The sequence below is a fragment of the Mandrillus leucophaeus genome, unplaced genomic scaffold, assembly GCF_000951045.1.
Source record: "Mandrillus leucophaeus isolate KB7577 unplaced genomic scaffold, Mleu.le_1.0 Scaffold412, whole genome shotgun sequence".
Lineage (NCBI taxonomy): Eukaryota > Metazoa > Chordata > Mammalia > Primates > Cercopithecidae > Mandrillus > Mandrillus leucophaeus.
Window position 1 is genome coordinate 500,070 of NW_012104388.1, and position 24,678 is coordinate 524,747.

At 46.3% G+C, this 24,678-nt stretch overlaps 1 protein-coding gene across 1 annotated transcript in view; it reads left to right on the forward strand.

Moving 5' to 3' along the window:
* Positions 1-24,678, forward strand: part of DOCK3 (dedicator of cytokinesis 3) — a 494,638-nt gene that overhangs the window by 442,057 nt on the left and 27,903 nt on the right. Inside the window, exons 34-42 of the mRNA XM_011992509.1 lie at positions 5,039-5,099; positions 5,616-5,709; positions 7,912-8,060; positions 15,501-15,587; positions 16,933-17,037; positions 21,490-21,631; positions 22,693-22,859; positions 23,009-23,095; positions 23,563-23,742. Of these exons, the coding sequence (XP_011847899.1) occupies positions 5,039-5,099; positions 5,616-5,709; positions 7,912-8,060; positions 15,501-15,587; positions 16,933-17,037; positions 21,490-21,631; positions 22,693-22,859; positions 23,009-23,095; positions 23,563-23,742 (1,072 nt within the window). The remainder of the gene's footprint in view (positions 1-5,038; positions 5,100-5,615; positions 5,710-7,911; positions 8,061-15,500; positions 15,588-16,932; positions 17,038-21,489; positions 21,632-22,692; positions 22,860-23,008; positions 23,096-23,562; positions 23,743-24,678) is intronic.

Here is a 24,678-nt window from a genome sequence, read left to right on the forward strand (position 1 = left end):
ATCCCCCTGACCTGAAAACTGAGACCATGTGCCCTTCATGGGGAGCACTGTTGTGATATTGGGTGCCATCACCAGTCAGTAGGAATCTGCTGATGACCAAGAAGAGACAGAGACAGAGACTTTTCCCAGGGGTAGGCTAGGGCCTCCTGGGATTCCCCGCTAAAATGTGGGCACATGTACCCAGGAGGGATCTTGGGGATATGTAGTCATCTGGCCTTCCATCCAGAAGGGTTAAGGCTCAGAGGAGTGGGCACAGCAAGAGGGAAGAGTAAAGCTATCTCCAGAGCAGGGCAGGGAACAGCTATAGGTCCTTAGTGCAGACTTTCCTCCGAACCATATGGCAGATGAGCAGAGAAGTATCACCTAGAGGACATGAAGTTGGCTTTTCCAGGGACTAGGGACCCCACTTTTCAATGCCTGTATTCTTTGTCTAAAGTCTACTTATTTCTGTCCCCTGGTCATGGCCAGAATAGATTAGAGGAAACAGCCTGTGAGCTCAGAGATCTTCATATTATGTTCAGTCTGGGAGTTCATGTGAAATAAGAATTTTTTTTTTTTTTGAAGACAGTCTTGCTTTGTCACCCAGACTGGAGGGCAATCATGGCTCACTGCAGCCTCGAAGTCCTAGGCTCAAGCTGTCCTCCCACCTCAGTCTCCGGAGTAGCTGAGGCTACAAGCCCATGCCACCATGCCCGGCTAATTTTTTGTTTTTTGGTTTTTGTTTTTTGTTTTTGTAGCGACAAGGTCCCACTGTGTTGCCCAGGCTGGTCTCAAATTCCTGAGCTCAAGTGATCCTCCCACCTCGACCTCCCAAAGTGCTGAGATTACAGGCCTGAGCTGCTGCGCCCAGCCAGAATTAGAATTTCTTAATGAAAGTCTGCCTTCTCAGTTGTATCATGGCTTTTGAATTAGTCCAAACATGACAATGAAACCACAACTGCAGCCTTAATCATTCTCTCAGCAGGGTTCAGGTGATGGCTAAAGGTACCTTTTGGGAGCCTGGAGGAAGGTGAGGAGAAATGATAAATGAAACCCAGCTCCAAGCAATAGTTGCCTTCTCTGTGCTATAAGCTGTGCAAATGCCAAATGAGGAGAGCATTTTGAGCTCATGGATCAGGAAATAGGAGAGTTAAGCCTGGCTCCAGTTGCTGCTGAAGTAGAAGGTGCTGCTGTGCAAAAGACTCAGGTGTCCAATGCACTGGCCTGGATATGGAAATGGAATTCCTGAGAAATGTACTCTCGTCTTAAGCATCCCCCCATTCTGTAGCACAGCTATGCTTGTGTGAACTTCAGGCCGTTTTTCCTGGGCCTTTCAAGTTCAAAGCTGGCCTTGGGGCCCCTTTTACAGCAAGAGACTTCTTTGTTCACACCAGGTCCGTAGCTTCTCCTGCAGCTACAATTAGAAAGGGAAGAGAGGTGAACAAAGTGCTGCACCTCCCCCTTACCAAAACATTTTCTAAAGTTTGGTTTCATTCACCGTGTCCTAACGAAGGAGCAGAAAATAATTTCTTAGGCTCCAAGGCTTTGTTCTAGCTGCCTGTTTGATTTCTTTAGCTACCTTCTACAAGCTGCTCAAACTCATGCCCAAAACCAACTTCATTCTCTATTTCTTGTCTCGGTGGTGGTATCTACAAAAAGTCCAAAATCCTTAATATGGCATCACTGGCCTTTGCTCACTTCTCCAGACCAATCTGCTGCTAGTCCCCAGTACTCATGCCCTACACCCCAGCCTCCCAGTGTTGCTCCTTGCTAATGTGAAAGGAAACAGCATAATATTGATGATGGCCCCTGTCTATTGAAAATCCACCACTTGAGTGCTCTACATACATTTTCTCTAATCCTATAAGCATCCTCATTCTTTTTATCCATGAGGAGAAACTAAGAGGTACCACTGCTAGGATCTGAATCCAGATCTAGCTGACTCAAGAACCATGCCCTGTCTCTTTCTCCATGTTGTCACCACTTAACCACTTGTATTTTCCCTTCAGGTTTCTCTATATGCTGTGTTCTCTCCCAAGAGTGGTCTTCCAACTCACCCCTATTAAGGAAGCTTTCCCAAGCCAGGAGCTTACCTGTCTGTGCACACATTGAACTATGATCATTTATCATCTTTCTGTCTTACCTTACAAAAGAGGACCAGCTCCTTGAGGATAGGAACCTTGTCCTTATCTCCCTGTTCCCCTGTATGGGGGCTGGCTCCTGGCAGGTACAGAGTAAATAATGAGTGATAAACTTGTTGGAAAGACCATGCAGAAACCAAGCAACTCTTTTCCTCTACCTCAATGCAGTTAGTTCAAGAACTTACTAAGAAAAGAGTTATTGGCCAGGCACAATGGCACATGCCTGTAATCCCAACACTGTGGGAGACCAAGGCAGGCAAATTGCTTGAGCTCAGGAGTTCGAGACCAACCTGGGCAATATGGTGAAACCCCATCTCTATGAAAAATTGGAAAAGTAGCCAGGTGTGGTGGCATGCACCTGTGGTCCCAGCTATTTTGGAGACTGAGGTGGGCAAATCACTTTATCTGGGGAGGTGGAGGATGCAGTGAGCCAAGATTGCGCCACTGAACTCCAGCCTGGGTGACAAAATGAGACCCTGTCTCAAAAAAAAAAAAAGTAAAAGAAAATAGTTGTTGATATGACTCAAGGAAAGGACATCAAACAAAAAGGAAAAAAATAATTGTTCAGAGTTTTAAAATATATACATTGATTAAACATAATCAACAGATTGTACTCTAGAATTACCTGAACTTGTTATGTAAGATTCAGTGTTAGACTAGCAAAACTTTAGATACTCAAAGGAGTACCTCGTCAGCTTTTATATCAATGTCTTTAACTTTTGTGTGAATTTCAGACACTCTGTGTCAAACATGAAGATTCTCACTGGTAGTAACTATATTTCCCAGGATAGGAAGCAGGGCCCTAGAAGGGTTTTCTTTGTGCCTGGAACAGACAGGGACAGAGCTAGAGTTGCCAAGCCCTTGTGGCTCAAAGTGGAACCTGTACCTGGAACGGGCAACTGAAGGTTATGAAGCCTGCCTTTCCCAGACCCCTCGGGTTGCAATGAGGGCTGCCTGGTCACTGATGTAGTCCCCAGCCAGCCCACTACCCAGGTGAGCCAGATGCTTCAGAAGCCTCTTTCAGGAGTCTTCCCTGCTCACCCTTCAGAGAAAGAGCAAGAGGGAAAGCAACAGCTGCACCTAAGTCAAACTTTAAAAGGCATCCACCATGAAGTAGCCACACAGAAGTGATGCAAAGCTACACAAAAAAAGAGTCTGCTGTCAGCAGTGCAGAGGAGAAGCAGTCATAGAGCACAGAAGTGTATAGGATGCCCCTGGTATCACAGTGTTGAGGCCAGTGCCTTTCTGTTTAAGGGACTTAGCTATGAAGTTCTGGTTATGGCCAAACAGAAGTTAATGCTTGGTAAGTGTTTCAGATGCTTTATAGAAAATACAAATCACTAAATGGAAATGGAATTCCTGGGAAATGTGCTCTTGTCTTAAGCATCCCCCCATTCTGTAGCACAGCTACATGCCTGCCTGTGGCTACACTAAATGCTGAAGTGGCGAGGTAAGATCTCACTGCCCTTCATGGGGCCAACTTACTGGGGAGACAGATGCCTTCTACCATTGTGTGGGTTGCTTGTAACAACTTGGCCATCTGACCTCAGGCTCACTTCTCTTGAAAAGTCAAGCAGTTTCCTGGCCCTGCTAACACTAAAGGGACAGGTTCTGCAGAAGGATGTTCAGGACCCTCATGTCTGGCTACATAGGAACCAAATGTCTTATGTGGTGATAGGTCAACCCCCCCCTCAAGAAAGGAGGGCCTTGGTTCCAAACATCACAAACCTGTCAACTCTGACTGGAGACTTCCACAGGAAGGACATTTGGCTTTGCAAAATATCATGAGAGGAGTATGGATTTTCAACATCTTTTTCTTTCAAAGGAGTCATCCCGGGGTTCTTCCTCTGCATGATGGGAAGGTGGGGAGAACTGGGTTTGTCAAATGGCCATCCAGAGGCTCAGTGACTTGGCCTAGGGCCCCTCATTCCCAGCTGTACTGCTCTTCACTGGGCCCTGTGCCTGTCAGTGGAGCAAAGCCAAAGACACTCTCCAACCTGACCCTAGAAATCTGTATAAACCCCTTTCTGCAGCTTTTCCCCAGAGCTGCTAATATACAGCTGCACAAGAAACTAGATCTTCTCTAGAGCAGTGTGGGCTGCTATGGAAGGAGACACATCAGGCAGATGGCTCTCTGGCTGGCTGTGTGCATAGGAGACTTCTTGCTGGATTCACCAGTCTGGTTCTCATTCTCCTTCATCTCCTTGTGCCAGGCTTCTGCTCCTTTCCAGAGGAGCTTGGCTTTGACCAACCCTCTCCCTATCTTGGAAAGGATCCATTCTCAGTGTTCCTATTTTCCTGTCTCTCACAGGCCATCCCTGATACCTCCTATACCCAGACCCTGCTAGGTATGAATGCAGCTCAGTCCTGGCTGATGCTTTACGCACGAGACCTGCTGCTTCTGGTGATAGATGGCTCCAAAGACTAGTACACAGGAAGGAAACCGTAGGGAGAAATGTCAACTATGTGGTGAACATGTACAGAGCCCTGAAGCTAGGGCCATGAAGTGGAGGATCTTGGCTTCTATTCAGCACTCCTACAAAATGAAACCTGTCCTTTAAGGAGAATTCTGTGCCTCCCTTTATGGGAAGTTGAGGATTTGGCCTTTCACTTAATTAATATGCCCTTTTGTGCCAAGGACCTTTGTAGGTGCCACTTAATACCCTGATGTAGCTCTGGGCTCTGTCTGTGCTCTGCCACCAGAATAAGGGGCTCAGTTGAAGAGATATTTGAGCCCCAAGAGTGGGTCCAAAGCTGAAGGAGCTCACAGTAGACTCCTCATCTATGGAAACAGTTCCTGTTGGAGGCCATCTCAATCTGGGATTTGGTCATACTAATGCCCCAGTAATAGTACAGTTCTATGTGTTGTCTCAAGGCCCCACTTCGTATCTGGTGCTCATCTGTGCTGTCTCTTCCAGGGACTGCATGAAAGGAGAGGAAACAGAGAATAAGAAGATTGGCTGTACTGTTAACCTGATGGTGAGAGGACATGGGCCCTGACCTCTCTGCCTACTGAAATGGTTTCTGTCCTGCGCTGTGATTGGCTTGGCCCTTCTACAATACATGGCTATAGGCCTGAGGGTTTTAATCAGGACATCAGCCCAGTTACTGGTATCTTAGAGGCCTGCACTTCCCCAGACACATTCCTACTTGGGGAAGGAATGAAACGAGCTTCTCTTTGTACCGAACTCTAGCCTGGCCTCTTGGCAGGGACCCACTAACTCTGACATGCCCCAATTCACAGTCAACCCTGACTCCTGATCTGCCCTGATGCTTTTCCTCTTTCACACTACCCAGGGCTCCCATAGACCTGCCAGTGGTTCCACCCACAGCAGGTGTTCCTTCTGGCTGGTGCTTTCTCCTTCTGGTGCTGTCTGCCTCCAGGAGCCTGCCCTCCCTCTCCTGCCCAGCACACCCACAGCTTTGGCCAGCTGCCCAGAGCTTGGCTATGGCCTCCACAGGTAGTTGACAGGTGTTTCCTTCTCTTTATTATAGAATTTTTACAAATCTGAGATTAACAAGGAAGAAATGTATATCCGCTACATCCATAAGCTTTGTGACATGCACTTGCAGGCCGAAAACTACACAGGTAAGTGGGGAAAAGAGAGAACCATGCCTGACCATGAGGACAAACTGAAGGGATTTGTACAATAGGCAGAGAAAGGCTTCAGGGTGGTGCCTGCCAGATCTCAGCAGAATGTTGGGACTTGTGCTATCCCCTCACCTCACTCATTTCCCTCAACTCCTTTGTGGCACATGGTAGAGAGAAAGCAGGCAGAACTTCCACTTGTGCCTTTGTGCCATGTCCTCCACTACTTGAGGCTGTTTCACTCTCCTTCCCTCCTGTCCACCCCTCTGAAGTCTCAAGGGTGACCTCCAAATTCTGGTGCACCAGGTTCAGAGCATCCTGAGCTAACTGTCACTCCTTATGAACAGAGAGCCTTTTTGAGGACTTTCAAAGCTGGAGCTAAGGTTATAACAAAGGAATATCCCCCTAACCCTGGAACTTCCAGAACTCACTAGCAGACCTTCCTTGCAGGCTAGGTTCTTTAGACCCTGCAACTGCATAGCAGGCTCACATTGCGCTCCCAGTGCAGAGTATGAAGAGTGTTCATCTGACTTCTTGACAGGCCAGACAGGGCCTGTCATAGTATCTACAATTTAATCCAACATCAAGGCCTTTTCTAACTAGAACAAATTTTAAAGCATTTCAGAGTGGCTGTCACAACTGTTTACTGAGAACCACGCTGAATCAGGGGTTGTGCGCATGTGTGTGTGTCCTGTCTGATTGACATGCCATCGTTCCCCCCAAAGAACCATTTTCTCCACTGTGGTGACCAGCCATTATGTCTTAGCTCTTAGGTGATAGGACTTGAATTTGTGTGATAGACCAGGAAATTTAAGCTATCCTTCTCTGCAAACACTATTGCAATTAGATAGATTTGTAGAAACAGAGAATCCTCCTTCTTTATCTCTAACTGTTAGAGAGTGTTTGGCATAGATGATATATTATCTGATAGCACAGCTTGGCAATAATTAAATCTAAAATGACTGGGCTTTGAATCTTAAATTCAGCTGACTAATAAAATGACTGGGCTGAGTCTACCATTCTCTGCATCCACTTGCACCCATGATCCAGCAACCCTCTGAGAGGGCAGTGAAGAGAAAGACTTTAATAAATGTTGTGTATCAGCAGAAGCATTTGCTAAACTTCTGGGGAACTGGGCCATGACTGAGAGGCTGGGTCAGGGACTTTAACAGAGAAAGAGTGCTAAGCCTTGTCTCTGATGGCTCAGGGAATGACATCTGAAAATAATGTAGGCAAGGAAGAAAAAGACGTTCCATGATTTCCTAAGCTCCAGAGGGAGGCCGTGAGTTCCACAAGGCTTGTCGCTAGAGAAAAAAGGCTTCCTGATCCCATGAGGAGGCGTGTACATTCCTTGACAGGAAGTTCCAGTGGCAAGGGCACAGGCAAAGAGGCAAGGATGAGGAGGAGCCTAAAGAGTGGACACAGGCAAGTGGGCCTAGCTAAAGCTGGAAGTGGGTCAATAAATGGTTAGAAATGAGATTCTTCATAGTCATGGAGAGTAGATTTGAGTAGAACCTTGAAAACCAGGCAGAAGCACAGAAGCTAGAACTAATTAACTTGCCAGTAGGAGATGCCCACTAAAAATGAACAAATAGAACAGAAGAGAGAAAACTGTGTAATGAGGCCCCTGAGCCGTGGCTGTGATTCAGTGTGACTCATCCCTCGGAATGTAGGGAGCCGTGGTATTTCACTGCTGTTGTTTTACATAACCCTCTCTAATTGTTCCACACATAGAGTAAGATGTTGCCAGGCCTTCACTCTGGGTCTAGTATCAATTTAGGTTCCTTTGGTAATGGAGCCCTAAGAGCCAGTTCTGAGAAGGTTGGAAAGGAAGCTGTAGTCAGTTGAGCAGAAAGGAACCCAAGAGCTCTCTCTGATGTGTCAACGTCTCCCACAGCAAAGCCACCTGTACACAGACTTTTGGGTAGCTGAGTCATTCTTTATTAATCTGGAGGCCGGAACAGGTGACCAGGCCATGGAAGGAAGGTGTCTACCAGGATATTTGGCTCCTTCATGCTATGGACGAGGGTTATTGGCTTGCTGAGCAGGCCCACTGTTCTGTCTTTGGTATCCAGTGTCCCTGACCTGGGCTGCACATGACTTGCGCTGGCATTCTGCCCAGCATAGTCCTCTGACTCTAGGCTGCTCCTGGGCCCCTGAGCAAGGGAAGCCCCTGGACCTCCGTGCTGTCTGTCCCCACAGAGGCCGCATTTACCCTGCTCCTTTACTGTGAGCTGCTGCAGTGGGAGGACCGGCCACTGCGGGAATTCCTCCACTACCCATCGCAGACAGAGTGGCAGCGGAAGGAGGGACTGTGCCGGAAGATCATTCACTACTTCAACAAAGGCAAGGTACGCGTCATTAGGCAAGCCCTTTAGCCTTTCAGCTTCTGCTGTGATGCATGGCATCTTGACATCATAGGGTTAGCAGCTACAGGGGGTGGTGTGTGGGGTGGTGAGTGGGTGGGTGCCTATCTATGTGCCTGAGATATGGAGACCACATGATTTTCTCTGAGGGAGAAAAAGACAACAGCTTAATTCTGTGACTTGAAAGCCATATCCAGATTGTAGGTGTTAGAGACTACCCCACATACCAGCTTTGCCTATCTATAAATATGAATGCTTCTACAGCAGGGGCTTCTGGAACCCTGTTTGTTTTTATTGGATTTACTTAAAGAACTAATATGGCTTTCTAATCTGCTGCCCTATAAAATATGAGTGGTAGAAATGAATGGATTTTAATCACAGCCAAAGGAGGCCTAAACTGCTTCTTACTGGTATGTGTTCTTTTTTTAGATTTCCCTTCCCTACAGCACAGCCAGGGCTCCTCTCGTATTGGGGTTACTTTCCATCAAACTAGTTTCTATGGGATTGGCAGCATTGTCAGCACTGGTTTAGGCTTCCTTGGGGCTCCAGCCATTCTGCTCCCATCACTGGGAGAGCTCTATGTGGGGCCCTCTGACTACCTACTGTTGAATGTGGCCCATGTGCTGGAAAAACTTGTTGAAGCCATTTTCTCATTACTAAGCTTTGAGCACGTTTTCAAGCTGAAATAGGGTCATTCAGGGAACTGTAGTAACTGAGCCCCTGACTCAAATAGAAATTGGTTTTTGAGATGAGTTTTTTCATCAAAAAGAAAGATGTAAACATTAATGGCTTTTGCCTATAAATCAGAAAACATTCTTCAGTTTTACATAACATGGGGGACTTCTGTGTTTGTCAAAAATATTCACTCAGAAAACATTTCCCCATGCAGAGAATGCACTGGTAAGCAGGAACCTTTCCAAAAGCACAGAAACTCTTATGTAACCTAGCCCAGAAAGGATGCCCATGCTCAGCTCTCAGCCAGCCTGTGCGACTGATCCACAAAGCTGACCCAAAACCTCTGGTCCTTGCTGATCCAGGACCTGACACAGAGCCCCTCACTTGCAGTTTTAGGCTGGTTTTCTGGCTCCTGGCTAACCTGGAGCTGCCCCTCACCTACATGCCCAGCAAGCCCTCCTAGCTCACAGGGAATGACATAAGCATGGTGTGAGTATGCATGTGTGCTTCTAGTGCATTCATTCTCATTTCTTTCCATGGGCACAAAGTACAGAGTAGAGAGTTATTCTAATCTCACTGAGTCTGCCTGTGGGATGCATGAGCATTGATGGTCCCCTCTTCATCCCACATTATGGTAATGCATAGAAAAGCAGGATTAAACTTTAACATGGACTAGGGAGTAAAACACAAAGTGTGCCTGAGTACTATAGATGGACAAGAAGGAGAGAAGGACTAGGAGACTCCATAGGCCACCTTCTCAGGAATCTCCTCACTTCTGCAATCCTGCCTTTGCCCTGAATTGCTGGAGAAGCAGAGTCTATGCTGAGTAGAGACCACTCAGTGAGCCCTCTCATGAGTTTATCCTCAAAGGAGCAGTCATCAGGCCCACTGTCCTAGGCTCACACAGGAGGCCTACCTTGTCTGTTCCTGTGCCTCAGCTCATGATGAAACCATCAGGTGAGATTAACCAGTTCTTCTTGAAAATATTCAGGGTTTTCAAGAAGAAAACCATGGTTCTAGAAAAGCAAAACCTAGATGCTATGGGAAAAAGATGTTCTTATGGCAGGGATGCTTGGCACCAAGAGAAAAGCCACCTTGGCAACAAGAGAAGGGCAAAGAAAGAAAGGAGGAACAGGTAGTGAGTTTCTACCTCTCAACACTGCCAGCACACCCTGCCTCACAAGGCACGCCCCTCCTGGCTTTTCTTCCACACATTACCCTCAAGACCTGCCCCATAGGGACTGCTCATTTAGGTGATGATGGCCCCATGTAGGGCTAAAGATGCCCTGCCTGCTGACAGTAGCTTCCAGTGAAACAAATGTCCTCCACTGGGATCAAGGCTCATCTGTCTTGCTGGCATCTCTTCCCTAGTTTGTAACCCTGCTGCTCCAAGGCACTCGCTCCAAGGCCTCTACTCCAGTTATCTTTAGAATGAACGAGGACAAAGAGTAGTAGAAGAGAAGTGACTGGATTTCAGAGACTGGTAAGACATTTTAGAGTAGCTTTGCTTTCTGCCTGAAGGAGGGAAACCAAGGGGAAAGATGTAGATGGGGATGCATTGCACCTGTAGTACATTCGCTACCTCTGTGCAGAGGCAGCTCTTAAAGCCCCCAGACCCACCATTGTTCCTGTACACCCCTCAAAGCTGGCACATGCTCTCTGGTGTCTGCGTTAGACAACACAATCTCCCTTGGTCCCATGTTTATGTCCTGGGTACCCAAGAGGATTAGCCGTGGCTAATAACATGGCCATAGTCTAGTTCTGGGCCATTCTGTCCTGTAGTGAGGTAGTTGACTTATAAACCTGCTACAAGTTGGACTGGGCTCTGGTCCACAGAGAGTCAGCTCTCCCAGGCCAGACAAGGAGAGAAGGAAACTCCAAAGAGACAGGATGTGGCAGGGTGAGAGTTGAGAGAAGAAAGGGGTGATGTGAAGGTCAGAACTGGTCCTTATCTCTAGGTGGAGGAAGCAGGCAGGAGGAGAAGCTGGACAGAGGCTAGCAGAGCATCAGGGCTACACCAACCACTTCTGTGGGAGTGGGCTTGAGCTCTCCTGCTTGAGGGTTTACCATGGTCCACACTCTTTTGAAGGAATGACTGTTACTTCTAATATGTAATGTGCAAACAGACTGGTGGCCCATGCTTTTCCCTTCCTTTGCCATTTGATTAGAATGAGCCCTAAGTCAGTACAACTTTTTGTGCTGTCCCTGCAAGGGAGCAACAAGGATCTATAAAAGCACATATTAGGCCAGGCAAGGTGGCTCACAATTGTAATCCCAACACTTTGGGAGGCCAAGGTGGGCGAATCACTTGAGGTCAGGAGTTCAAGACCAGCCTGGCCAACATGGTAAAAGCTCGTCTCTACTACAAATACAAAAATTAGCCAGGTGTGGTGGCGCACGCCTGTAGTCCCAGCTATTCGAGTGGCTGAGTCACGAGAATCACTTAAACGTGGAAGGTGGAGGTTGCAGTGAGCTGAGATTGCACCACTGTACTCCAGCCTGAGTGACAGAGCAAGACTCTGTCTCAAAACAAAACAAAACAAAACAAAACAAAAGCACAAATCTGCAGGAGCTGGTAGAGGTGACTGGATTTTAGACACTGGTAGGGAGTTTTAGAGTCAGCTTTGCCTCCTGCCTGAAGGAGGGAAACCAAGGCGAAAGATGTGGGTGGGAATGCATTGCACCTGTAGTATATTTACTAACTCTGTGCAGAGGCAGCTCTCAAAGCCCCCAAGCCCACCAGTGTTCCAGCATACCCCTCAAGGTTTGCAGGGTGTCTTAAAATTCTTGGTCCTGGTTCATTCTAAAGATAAGTATGGTGGGGAGGGATGCCTTGGAGCATCAGGGTTACAAGCTAGGGCAGAGATGCCAGCAAGATAGATGAGCATTGATCCCAGTGGAGGAGAAGACCTGTTTTTATTGGAAGCTACTGTTAGCAGACAGGGCATCTTTAGCCCCACATATAGCCATTGTCATCTAAATGAGCAGTCTCCCATGGAGTGGCTCTTGAAAGGCTGGCCAGAAGTCTCTACACAACTCAGCTATAAACTTAGCTAGCCCCCATGAAGCTGCCAGCCAGATAGACCCTGTTCTGGGTCCATTGCTGAAACCTGCCCAAGCAGCACTTGCAGAGGACTGATATACGCCCTCTTGAAAGCTGTGATAATGGGGGTACAAGAGGCTTTCTAGCTCACTGAGGCACAGGCATTATATTAAAGCAAGGAGTCAGGGTCTATTTAAAATTCCGTTTGGCTGGGCATGGTAGCTCATGCCTGTAATGTCAACACTTTGAGAGGCCAAGGTGGTAGGATGGCTTGAGACTACAAGTTTGAGACCAGCCAAGGTAACATAGCGAGACCCCATCTCTATAAAATATTTTAAAAACTAGCCAGGCATGGTGGCACACACCTAGCCCCACCTGTAGTCCTAGCTACTCAGGAGGTTGAGGCAAGAGAATCTCTTGAGCCCAAGCATTAAAGGTTGCATGCCAGTGCATTGTAGCCTGGGTGACAGAGCAAGACCTTGTTTCTAAAAAAAAAAAAAAAAAAACCGCACACAACAACAACAACAACAAACACCTCTTTGGTTTGTTTAATCTTTTTAATCGGTCCTGCAGTTTCAATCCATGTGGTGTTAATTTCTTTGAAGGATAGAAAAATATATTCTTTTGAGAAACACAATTGCAAATGAAACAATATTTTCCTTCTCCCTGATGCTATTTCAAAGAGTATTCTTACAAATATAGTCCTTATGTTTAATGATTTATGCTGAAATATTTACTGGTGAAATTATATCTGAGATTTGCTTCAAATGCTATGGGGAGGAATAAGTGAATGGGGTATGAATAATACAAGATTGGCTGTGAGTTGGTCATTGTTGAAGCTGGATGATGGATAGGGGTTTATTCTTCTAGTCTCTCTACTTTTCCATATGCTTAAATTTCCTATAATAAAAAATTTTTATTAGTATTGAGAAGTTGAGGAGTCTGGGTAAAATATCAAGTAAACTAATGACCCTCAATCTAACCAAAAGAGGTATATATATATATTTATTATTATTATTATTATTATACTTTTAAGTTCTAGGGTACATGTGCACAACGTGCAGGTGTGTTACATATGTATACATGTGCCATGTTGGTGTGCTGCACCCATTAACTCATCATTTACATTAGGTATTTCTCCTAATGCTATCCCTCCCCCCTCCCCCCACCCCACAACAGGCCCCAGTGCGTGATGTTCACCACCGTGTGTCCAAGTGTTCTCATTGTTCAGTTCCCACCTGAGTGAGAACATGCGGTGTTTGGTTTTCTGTCCTTGTGATAGTTTGCTCAGAATGATGGTTTCCAGCTTCATGTCCCTACAAAGGACATGAACTCATCCTTTTTATGGCTGCATAGTATTCCATAGTGTATATGTGCCACATTTTCTTAATCCAGTCTATCATTGATGGACATTTGGGTTGATTCCAAGTCTTTGCTATTGTGAATAGTGCCGCAATAAACATATGTGTGCATGTGTCTTTATAGCAGCATGATTTATAATCCTTTGGGTATATACTCAGGAATGGGATGGCTGGGTCAAATGGTATTTCTAGTTCTAGATCCTTGAGGAATCGCCACACTGTCTTCCACAATGGTTGAACTAGTTTACAGTCCCACCAGCAGTGTAAAAGTGTTCCTATTTCTCCACATCCTCTCCAGCACCTGTTATGTCCTGACTTTTTAATGATCACCATTCTAACTGGTGTGAGATGGTATCTCATTGTGGTTTTGATTTGCATTTCTCTGATGGCCAGTGATGATGAGCATTTTTTCATATGTCTGTTGGCTGCATAAATGTCTTCTTTTGAGAAGTGTCTGTTCTTATACTTTGCCCACTTTTTGATGGGGTTGTTTGATTTTTTTCTTGTAAATTTGTTTAAGTTCTTTGTAGATTCTGGATACTAGCCCTTTGTCAGATGGGTAGATTGTAACAGTTTTCTCCCATTCTGTAGGTTGCCTGTTCACTCTGATGATAGTTTCTTTTGCTGTGCAGAAGCTCTTTAGTTGAATTAGATCCTATTTGTTAATTTTGGCTTTTGTTGCCATTGCTTTTGGTGTTCTAGTCATGAAGTCCTTGCCCATGACTATGTCCTGGGTGGTACTGCCTAAGTTTTCTTCTAGGGTTTTTATGGTTTTAGGTCTAACATTTAAGTCTTTAATCCATCTTGAATTAATTTTTGTATAAGGTATAAGGAAGGGATCCCGTTTCAGCTTTCCACATATGGCTAGCCAGTTTTCCCAGCACCATTTATTATATAGGAAAGCCTTTCCCCATTTCTTGTTTTTGTCAGGTTTGTCAAAGATCAGATGGTTGTAGATGAGTGGCATTATTTCTGAGGGCTCTGTTCTGTTCCATTGGTCCATATCTGTTTTGGTGCCAGTACCGTGCTGTTTTGGTTACTGTAGCCTTGTAGTATAGTTTGAAGTCAGGTAGTGTGATGCCTCCAGCTTTGTTCCTTTTGCTTAGGATTTTCTTGACAAGGTGGGCTCTTTTTTGGTTCCATATGATCTTTAAAGCAGTTTTTTTCCAATTCTGTGAAGAAAGTTACTGGTAGCTTGATGGGGATGGCATTGAATCTATAAATTACCTTGGGCAATATGGCCATTTTCACGATATTGATTCTTCCTATCCATGAGCATGGAATGTTCTTCCATTTGTTTATGTCCTCTTTTATTTCATTGAGCAGTGATTTGTAGTTCTCCTTGAAGAGGTCCTTCACATCCCTTGTAAGCTGGATTCCTGGGTATTTTATTCTCTTTGAAACAATTGTGAATGAGAGTTCACTCATGATTTGGCTGTTTGTCTGTTATTGGTGTACAAGAATGCTTGTGATTTTTGCACATTGATTTTGTATCCTGAGACTGCTGAAGTTGCTTATCAACTTAAGGAGATTTTGGACTGAGACGATGGGGTTTTCTAAATATACAATCATGTCATCTGCAAACAGGGACAATTTGACTTCCAAAAGAGGTATATATTTTTTAAAGGAGGAAATGGATAATATCACCTCTTAATGAAGGCCACTGCAGCCTTCCCTCAGGCTGTTGCATGGGCATGTTACTATAACAGGAGCCATACCACAGAAAGCCTGGAATCTAACTAGGCAAGGATCATCTGAAGCCTAATTTAAGGTCAAATAGTTCCATAAAGGAAATTGTCCGACCTACTGCCAAGTCCTTGAGTACTCAGGCATTTTCTTCTTGATTTCCATACTTGTTTTGGAGCTTAAACAATCTTAATCTAAAAATCAGTGTTTCATTAACTTATCAAATAAATCTTTACTGAGTACCTGATACATCCCTGGCATTGTTCTAGTCTCTGAGAATAAAACAAACAGGGTCCCTGCCCTCTTTGTGTTTATCATCTGATTGAGACTAATACAACAAAAAAGTAAGTAATTTTTTAAAATTAAGATAACTTCATAGTAACAGAACAGAAATGGACAAGGAAGTGCCTCTTCTTGACAAAGTAGTCAGGGAAGGCCTCTTGGAGGTGGAGACATTTGAGCAGAGACCTAAAAGCTATGCTTGAGCTAGAAAGCCACACGGCTGTGTCATGACCCCCAAATTGGTTTTGAGGCATATGTTCTTTGTGACACGAGTTGGAGCTGGCGGGAGACCTTTTGTGTGTCTTCTGATGTATTTAATGTGGGCTTCGGCCATTCTGAGGATGAGATGCTGAAGCCCTGTTTCTATTTCTGACACAGAGCTGGGAGTTTGGGATCCCACTGTGCAGGGAGCTGGCGTGTCAGTACGAGAGCCTCTATGATTACCAGAGCCTCAGCTGGATTCGGGTGAGCTGTGCCCCTCCCCCCACCCCAGCCCTGACTGGCATCAGTTTCTAAAGGAGCATTCTCTGTGGGCCTAGCCCTTGGTTTAGTGCTGTGGACAATACAAGAGAAACAAAAGCCAAGACTCCTGCCCTCAGGACACTTGCAGTCTGACTAGGAAACCAAAAATAACACCTGAAAAATAATTGTATGATCTGGACCCCAAGAGCCATGGTGCTCAGAGAAGGGAGAAGTAGCATAGGCAGGATAGGATGGTGGTTTCAAGAAAGAGAAGGAGGTGGCAGCTCAGCTTCACAGAGAAGCTTTTCCTGGAATGGTTTTGTTTATGGATGCTTCATCCAAAATCTTTATAAGAGCTTTCCCCACTTTGCTTATGGTCAATTTTAAACATGTTGTACTTGCTGCCTTCTTTGATGCAGAATATTAAAAAATTAAATTAAATGCCCGATGGGCTTTGAAGGTCTGCACCAAATTTTTTCTGGTTGCTGGTGCTGGGTTCTCAATCATAATGGCTGCTGATTTCATCAGCGAAAAAGAGGCTAGCAGTCTCAACTCACCCTTTCTGCACCCTCATCCTTGTGGCTAACTCTCCTGTTCTCTGATCCAGATTGGTGTTTGGGCATGTTCCTCTAGCAGTGGCTTCTTAACCCGTTCTGGCAGGCTGGCTTGATTTAATGCATTAGAGCTATCTTCCCAATCGAAGTTTCAGTGAGTTTTGTGTGAGTGTGAAGCCAGGTCAGCCACAACTAAAAAAGTTACAGACCTTGGAATGCTAGACATCATGGATATTAGTTAGCTTTTCAAATTTAAACTATCTTAACTTGGAATGAGTACCAGTGCTGTTAGCATCTGAGCCTTCCTCACTACAGTTGTTAGCATCTTTAGTCAGATAATAGATGAACAAGAGTTGGACTGATACAAAATGGTGGTGAGAATTGCTGATAGCCAGCTACAAGCAACCTAGTCAGGGGTCAACTGGTATAGTGAGTATTGGTCAAAACCAGAAATCCCTGGGCAGAAAAAGTCCATGTTAAAAGTGTGCCTCCCAAGTACAGGAATCTATAGGGCTGAGTCCACTCCCTAGGAAGGACATTCACAGCAGCTACACAGGGCTGCAGTGGGCAGGCCTGTCCCCATCCCACCATCAGACAGTGGTGATGGAGGGCCTTCTCTTCCATAATGCAACTCCCTAGAGAGAGGCTGGTCATGTCTAGAGGCTCACTTACTTCTTATCTAGATTGAGTTGCCATGATCCCTTTCCGGAAGACAGTGTCCAGTTGGGCCTAGGAGAACTTGCTTTGGATACCAACAGCAGTCAAGCCAACCCGAAGACCTTTCTCATTCACAGAAAATGGAGGCCAGCTACTATGACAACATTATGGAGCAGCAACGCCTGGAGCCTGAGTTCTTTCGGGTCGGCTTCTATGGCAGGAAGTTTCCTTTCTTTCTTCGGGTGAGTCCATTCAGATGGTCACAAGAACTTATATAATTTTACACATAATTCACTTAAAACCTGTATTCTTGTCTTCCCCTTTTTGCCTTTTCTGCTGAATACTTTTTTACAGAGGATAGACCAGTTAACAACAGGCATTTGGTTTTATTTGACTGGACTGGCTGCCAACTTCAGACTCTGTTTTAGTCTGCTCTGTTGTTCTGTAGCTACCAGGAATGTGTGAGGGTGGCTTTCTTACCAAATCAATGGAGTTTCTTCAGGAAGTGACCAGGGTCTAAGTATGTCCCATAGGTACCTTCCAACTTCTGCCTCCAGTGCCTGGAACCTCCATTGTGAGTCTTCTCAGCCATACAGGGCGCCAGTAAAGCCCTGACCTTAACAGTAGACTGACCTCTTAGGGTTTGTCATCTGAAATGATGGTTTTTCCTCCTGGCTGCACTGTAGCCAGCATGTGGTTCCTGGGATCCTGAGGGAGCTGCCAAGCACTGCGTTTGGCTGTAGAAAGCCTCTTATAGGCAGCCAGTTCTCTGACCCAGGATGACAACAGCCTTTTCTCCCTACCATTCCCTGGCAGGTTGAACCAGAATATAAAAAGAGTGGAAAGGATGACTGAGTATAGATCTACTGACACCAGTTGTGATTTTCTTATTTATTCAGCACAACTCAGAGGCTCCAGGAGTAGTCAGTCAACATACACTGCAGGCTGAGTCCCATAGAGATGTGTTCTCAGATGATCTAAATGAAGCTGCCCTGATGTGTGGGCCCTGGAGCAGTTGAGACCTAATCTCTGATCACCCCCAGTTCCGATATCTTTAAAGTTCACTGTCCACAAGTCTCAGAAAGTAGCTGGGAAAATTCCCTTTGATATGTTTGGGATCCTGTATTCTTGGAGAAATTGGGTTAGCCAATGAGCAATAACAAACTTGTTATCACATCAAAGGTCAACCGGGCTTAATAGCTCCTTAAAAAAAGCTAGTCTGCTAGCGGCAGAGTCCAGGCTAACCACATTGCAGAAGTAAGGCAGGTCAACTTGCACTTTTCTTGGGCAGTAGTCATTCTAGGCTAGAAGAAAAAATGATCTGTGTGGGCACTGGTAATATGACAGGAACAGCAAGCTCACTGCCTAATTTACCTAGTTGTGATCCCCGGGAAGGCTATAACTGTTCCACAGGAGTGTGTTTCTAGTAGCAGAATGGGAATGAGTAGAGAGAATTTTTTTTTTTTTTTTTTTTTTTTTTTTTTTGAGACAGAGTTTCGCTCTTGTTGCCCGGATTGGAGTACAATGGCATGATCTCAGCTCACCACAACCTCCGCCTCCCAGGTTCAAGCGATTCTCCTGCTTCAGCCTTCCCAAGTAGCTGGGATTACAGGCATGCACCACCATGCCCAGCTAATTTTGTATTTTAATAGAGACGGGGTTTCTCCATGTTGGTCAGGCTGGTCTTGAACTCCCAACCTCAAGTGATCCGCCTGCCTCGGCCTCCCAAAGTGCTGGAATTATAAGCGTGAGCCACCGCACCTGGCCGGAAATGAGAAGAGAGACTTTCTTAAGAGGACTAGGCCTCCTTCATCTCTAGTGACCATCCAGCCCAGGCATTTCAGAAGTGGCATATTTACTAGCCCCATCAACATAGATCATATAAGAACAATGGAAGTGGTGGAGGTCAGCAAAAGAAGTAGAAGCAGCTGTACAAGAATTAGAAACCAAAAGTGTTTCCAGAAAGTCCTTTGACAAACTAATGATTCTGGTCTTGTAACTTGCCTTTTTCTCATTTTATCTTTGCAAATTATGCTTTCTTGTCATTTTCTTCTTCTTGTGTAGATCCACAATTTGTACATCAAAATTGAGATTTCACTGTAAAACATCATTATTTTGGATATTACAGAATCAGGCCCTGGTGTCCCCTGTTTCTATTCTGCCAAGCAGGAATGCTCCATCATGGTCCAACCTGTTTCCCACCCTTTCATGCGCCATGTCACAGGGCACATTAGTGTCTCAGGGTGCTTGGAGCTTTCTGACAGGTAGGACCTGGCATAAAACCTGCATCTAAGCCATCCAAACCATGCTCACAAGTAACAGTACAAATGTTCAAATGTGGTTTCAAAGACCCTGGTAATGGAGGAAGAATAACAAGGGGTGTTAGGAAATATCACCCATCAATACATTCCCATCTCCACACAAGATGCAATCTCAAGGGGAGGTATAATACATGTATAATTCATGCATACAAATTTCCTCGGCCAACCCACATGCTACCTTCCCTTATTTCAGCTGCTCAGTTCATCTGTGGCAAACATAATAAGTCCCAGTGGAGGTAGCTCTTTGCCTTGCAGATGGTAAGAACCAGGTACAAAGGAGTGGCGGCCAGATCTGTCTTTTGTGGGAATGCTGGGGCTCTTGCCCAGGCGAACATGAAACCAACAGTCAGCCTCAAGGTCAACACTGTGCATTCTTCCTGCTGGGCCTTCCCCAGAAGGCTAGGCTACTCTCCTACCATCCCTGAATGCACAGGCCATCTATTACTTTAGCTCTGTCAGCTTGGTTTCTCTGGACCATCTGCCTGCTTCCCCTCACAAATGTGATTATTTACTAATCTGCAAAGAGTCAGGAAAACATCCAACCCTCCCTTCTTGAGGGAATTTTTATTTCTCATCATTTGACCCATGAACAGACATTGTTGAGGGTTGTACATATGAATGATATGAAAAGGCCAGTTCTTCACAAGTACTTTCTTTGTCAGTTTTGTTTATCAAGCCAAAGATGTAGAAATGCCTCTGTCCTTTGACTACTGGTCTATTCCACTGGAGAGGCCAGCCTGTTCCTCCTGACCTTAACTTCCCTTCTAGTGTGCCCTTCCATTCTGATTCATCCAGACACATGGCCCAGGCCAGACGCAGTGGCTCATGCCTATAATCCTAGCACTGTGGAAGGCTGAGGCAAGTGGATCACCTGAGGTCAGGAGCTCAAGACCAGCCTGGCGAACATGGCGAAACCCCATCTCTACTAAAAATACAACAATTAGCCAGGCATGGTACAAGATGCCTGTAATCCCAGTTACTTCAGAGGCTGAGGTGGGAGAATGACTTGAGCCCGGGAGGTGGAGATTGCAGTGAGCCCAGATTGCAACACTGCACTCCAACCTGGGCAAGAGAGTGAGACTCTATCTCAAAAAAACAAAAGACAATACAGATACATGGCCCAGCCTTAGCCAAGTTCTCCCATAGTGAGAGAGGAAGTAAAAGGGAGACAGAAATCCTATTTCAAGAAGGTCAGGGTGTTCCAAGGCCTGCCCTGTGATTAACCCTCTCCCGGGAAGCATATGGCTGGCCCTGTGATGGCTCTCTCTCTCTTTCTTCCTTTGAAGACATGCCAAGAGGGGCTGTCAGTGCCTGATACCATTTTGTTGAAATGGGTCTGGTTAGGCAGTTGGTTGGGCAGACTGTGTCACCGGTGGGTTTCAGGGGAACTTGCTGCAGCCACCCACTCATGACCAGCTATGATATAGGCAAAGCAAGTAGAGTTGGGGGTGCCTTGTCCACGAAGAGAAAAACTGAGACATAACCCAAACTAAATGTGACATAACGTAAAATTTTAAGAAATCTGTACTTAGAATGATGTCTATTTGTTCTGCTGACATGTTTGCAAAGGAGTTTGCTGCCAAAGGGTTATTAATGCAATAAACAGCTACTGAATGCCTCCTGGGCACTGGGCAACATTAGACTGTTTGTCTCAACTAATAAAAGTGATCCTTCAGAATCACACACTTGATCACTGCCCCCCGCCATTTAAATTTATTTGATGGCACCCATAGCAATCACCCCTTGGTAACACTGGAGTCAGGGTCAGGGTCTTCCAAGGCCTGCCCAGTGATTAACCCTGTCCCAGGAAGCATATGGCTGGTTCTGTGATGCCTCTTTCTCTCTTTCTTCCTTTGAAGACATGCCAAGAGGGGCTGGCAGTGCCCCTCTGCCCAACTGCTTTTACCAGTTCTCTACACAGACACCTTCTTTCCAGCTCCGCCTTTTCCTGTCTTGATAGTTGTTGCCCTGGTTGTCACAGTATCCACATAGATTGCCCTTCTCCACTCATACCATACCATACCAGCCTGACCTAGGTGGACCTTTCAGGACATTTTTTAAACATAATTTTTTTAAAATCACATCTCCCACCTTGCTCTCTTTCCTGTGTAAGGTTTTTCTCCTTCTTCCAAGCTTCTTGCAGCCTGTACCCTGCCCTCGGGGCTGCCACACCACAGTGTAATTCTCGCTTTGTTTTTCTTCTCCCTCCTTGATTGTCTGGAGACTGAGGGCAATGCCCTGCGCCTGTCCCAGGGCCTGATACAGAGAAGACTCCTAAGATATGTTCGTGATGTATGTAGCTACTGACTCCAGTGTGGAGGTTGGGGGCTACAAATAAGGTATACATAGAGTGTGCTCTTATGTTTGTGGCAGAACAAAGAATACGTATGCCGTGGCCATGACTACGAGAGGCTGGAGGCCTTCCAGCAGAGGATGCTCAGTGAGTTCCCGCAGGCTGTCGCCATGCAGCACCCCAACCATCCTGATGACGCCATCCTACAGTGCGATGCCCAGTGTATCTTTTGATACTGGGTGGGAGGACGGCAGGGGCCCTGGGAGGTGAGGTCCACCCAGTCAGCTGCCCTCTACCACATTGCCAACCATATAGGTTAGATATCCCATAGCCCTAAACCTGAGTGTGTCCTCATTGCTTAGCACACACTTAGAAACTCACTAATGCCTCAAAGAGGAAGCACTGGCGTGCCCTTAGCAGTGGGTGGTCTAGTCATCAGTGGGACTTCAGGAAGGTCTTTATCCCTCAGACTGGCTGCTTCCAACAGCTTAATCCTCACCCTGCCCTGTGAGGAGTCTGCCCAGGCAGCCAGGAGCAATCACTGTACAGGGTGACTTGGGGTCCTATCAGGGCTCTTGTCACAGGAATACCACCTGTGCTGTGACCTGCGCCACTCCCATGTGTTCTATTATTGTCTCTTGTCTTCATCAGGCAGACTGGGGCAGGGCCCAAGGATGTGCGAAGCAGGAGAGGATGGGGGAGTTCCTTTGGTTTGGTGGCACTTGGAAGTCTGAATGGAAACACTGCCCTCCCCCTCACCTTTCACACACAGCTTCCTTGGGGACCACATGACAGATGCCATGACTATGGCAAGCTTGTTTCAGAGAAGGGAGGGCAAGTGGACTCTTACCTGCTTTTTTTCCACAAAGATTTCAAACAGTATTTTATTTAAAAGTTGTTCTTCAGTAAATATACTTTACCTATAGAGGGGAAGCCCAGACCCTTGTAGCCTTCTCTCACTCCCATGGGGTGGATGCCTGCATTCCCCTCTTTCCCTTTGTTTCTTAAAGGGGCACCAGAGAACACTTGGCTGTTGACATCTCACCTTGGTTGAGTGCTCATGAAACTCAACTACTAGAGCAGGGAGAGGGAGAGAGCAGATAGAGATTTACGTAACTGTGCTTGGTTCTAATCTGCCCCTGGAGATGCCACTGCCTCCACCACTGGGCTGTCAGTAAGGAGCAGGGGCTATGGTTCACTTCTCCCCTTTGAGGAGATAACAGGAGTCAACCTCTCAGGTCCATCTCTGGCAAGTCTGCATTTCTCCTTCACTTCCTGCCCAGACTTGCAGATCTATGCAGTGACGCCCATTCCAGATTATGTGGATGTTCTGCAGATGGATAGGGTACCAGATCGCGTCAAGAGCTTCTATCGCGTCAACAATGTGAGGAAGTTCCGGTACGACAGGCCTTTTCACAAAGGCCCCAAGGACAAGGAGAATGAATTCAAGGTGAACAAATCAGGAAAACAGGGGCAGTACACACAGCAAGTCCAGGGGCAAGCTCAACTTTCTTGGGAACTCACTGTTTTATCCCTCAGGTAGGCAGGGTGTGGCAAAACTTGCCTAACTGCCCACACCTGCCTGTTCCCTCCCTACAGAGCCTGTGGATTGAACGTACCACACTGACCCTGACCCACAGCTTGCCTGGCATCTCTCGGTGGTTTGAAGTGGAGAGAAGGGAACTGGTGAGACATGTCTCAGATGAAGCTGAGCTTCACAACTGCTCCCTCAGCCCCAGCTCTGGGGGCCCTTCTCTAAGGACTGAAGATAAAGAGAGCTTCGGCCACCTGCCTGGCCTAGGCTCCCACAGGTCAACCCTGTGCTAGGATCTTTGTGTATCTTCTCTCATCTAATCCATACAACACCCCTGAGCAGCAGGTATTTTCAGCCTCCCACTTTACATATGAGAAAACTATTCTCTGAGATTCAAAAAGCAGAGTGTTCTGATTTCAGAACTAGTGTTCTTCACTATTTGCTGTACTTCCAAGTGCCTATAAATCAGAAAACAGAAGTGGAAAGTGTCCAGAGAGTCTCAAGTTCACAGGAACAAGGAAGGGGAATCAATACCACAGATCTTAGACCCCAGGTCTCAGGAATATGATGAGGGGTTATCATCGTTTCTGGGATGACTCTGTGTGCTGTGTACCCCTAGGTGGAGGTGAGCCCTCTGGAGAATGCCATCCAAGTGGTTGAGAATAAGAACCAGGAGCTACGCTCCCTGATCAGCCAGTATCAACACAAGCAGGTGCATGGCAACATCAACCTGCTAAGCATGTGCCTGAATGGTGTCATTGATGCAGCTGTCAATGGAGGCATTGCACGCTATCAGGAGGTGAGCTGTGGCCACAGACCAAACCCATGCAGGCAGCCTGGCTGGGAAGGTGACTCACAGGCTTCTCTTTTCAAGATTGTAGTCTCCTTAGGTAGCCTTCCCTACATGCCCTCTCTTGGCTAAACTAACTTGGGATGGTCCTGGAACGAGGCCCTAAGCTCCCTATCACTCCCTATTTCTTTGGCACAGTTCTCTGGTAGGGCCTTTTCTTCATTTTTATTCTCTGAACTCTGATATGGGTAATCTGTAATCCTGATTATGGGAAGATGTTAGGTGCCCTCCAAGAGGAGCCTTGGAGCCCAGCCCATCATGAGAAGTGAGTCGTAGGCTGGATAAGAGGCTAGCCCTTACTCCCAGTCCACCAGTCCTGCCTGCCCTGCCTAGGCCATCCAGGCTCCATAAGGGACTGGGGTCAGCATCCAGACTTAGATGGCTTGGCCACGTTCAATCCTTCTCAGACAAAAAACACACCTCGCCAGGTGTAGTGGCTCACGCCTGTAATCCCAGAACTCTGGGAGGCCGAGGTGGGCGGATCACGAGGTCAGGAGATTGAGACCATCCTGGCTAACACGGTGAAACCCCGTCTCTACTAAAAATACAAGAAAAAATTAGCCGGGCATGGTGGCGGGTGCCTGTAGTCCCAGCTACTCGGGAGGCTGAGGCAGGAGAATGGTGTGAACCCAGGAGGCAGAGCTTGCAGTGAGCCGAGATCACACCACTGCACTCCAGCCTGGGCGACAGAGCAAGACTCCGTCTCAAAAAATATATCATAAAATAAAATAAAACACACACACCTCTAATTGCCAGAAGTTCAAACAGGCCAGACTGGTGTATGTACCTATGAGGAGACAGCCTGGCTACGTTTTAGGTGGCATTAGTGAACTCAAATCTCCTGGGCCCCATATAAGTAGTAGTCCTGGGAAGAGTCTTCCTGAC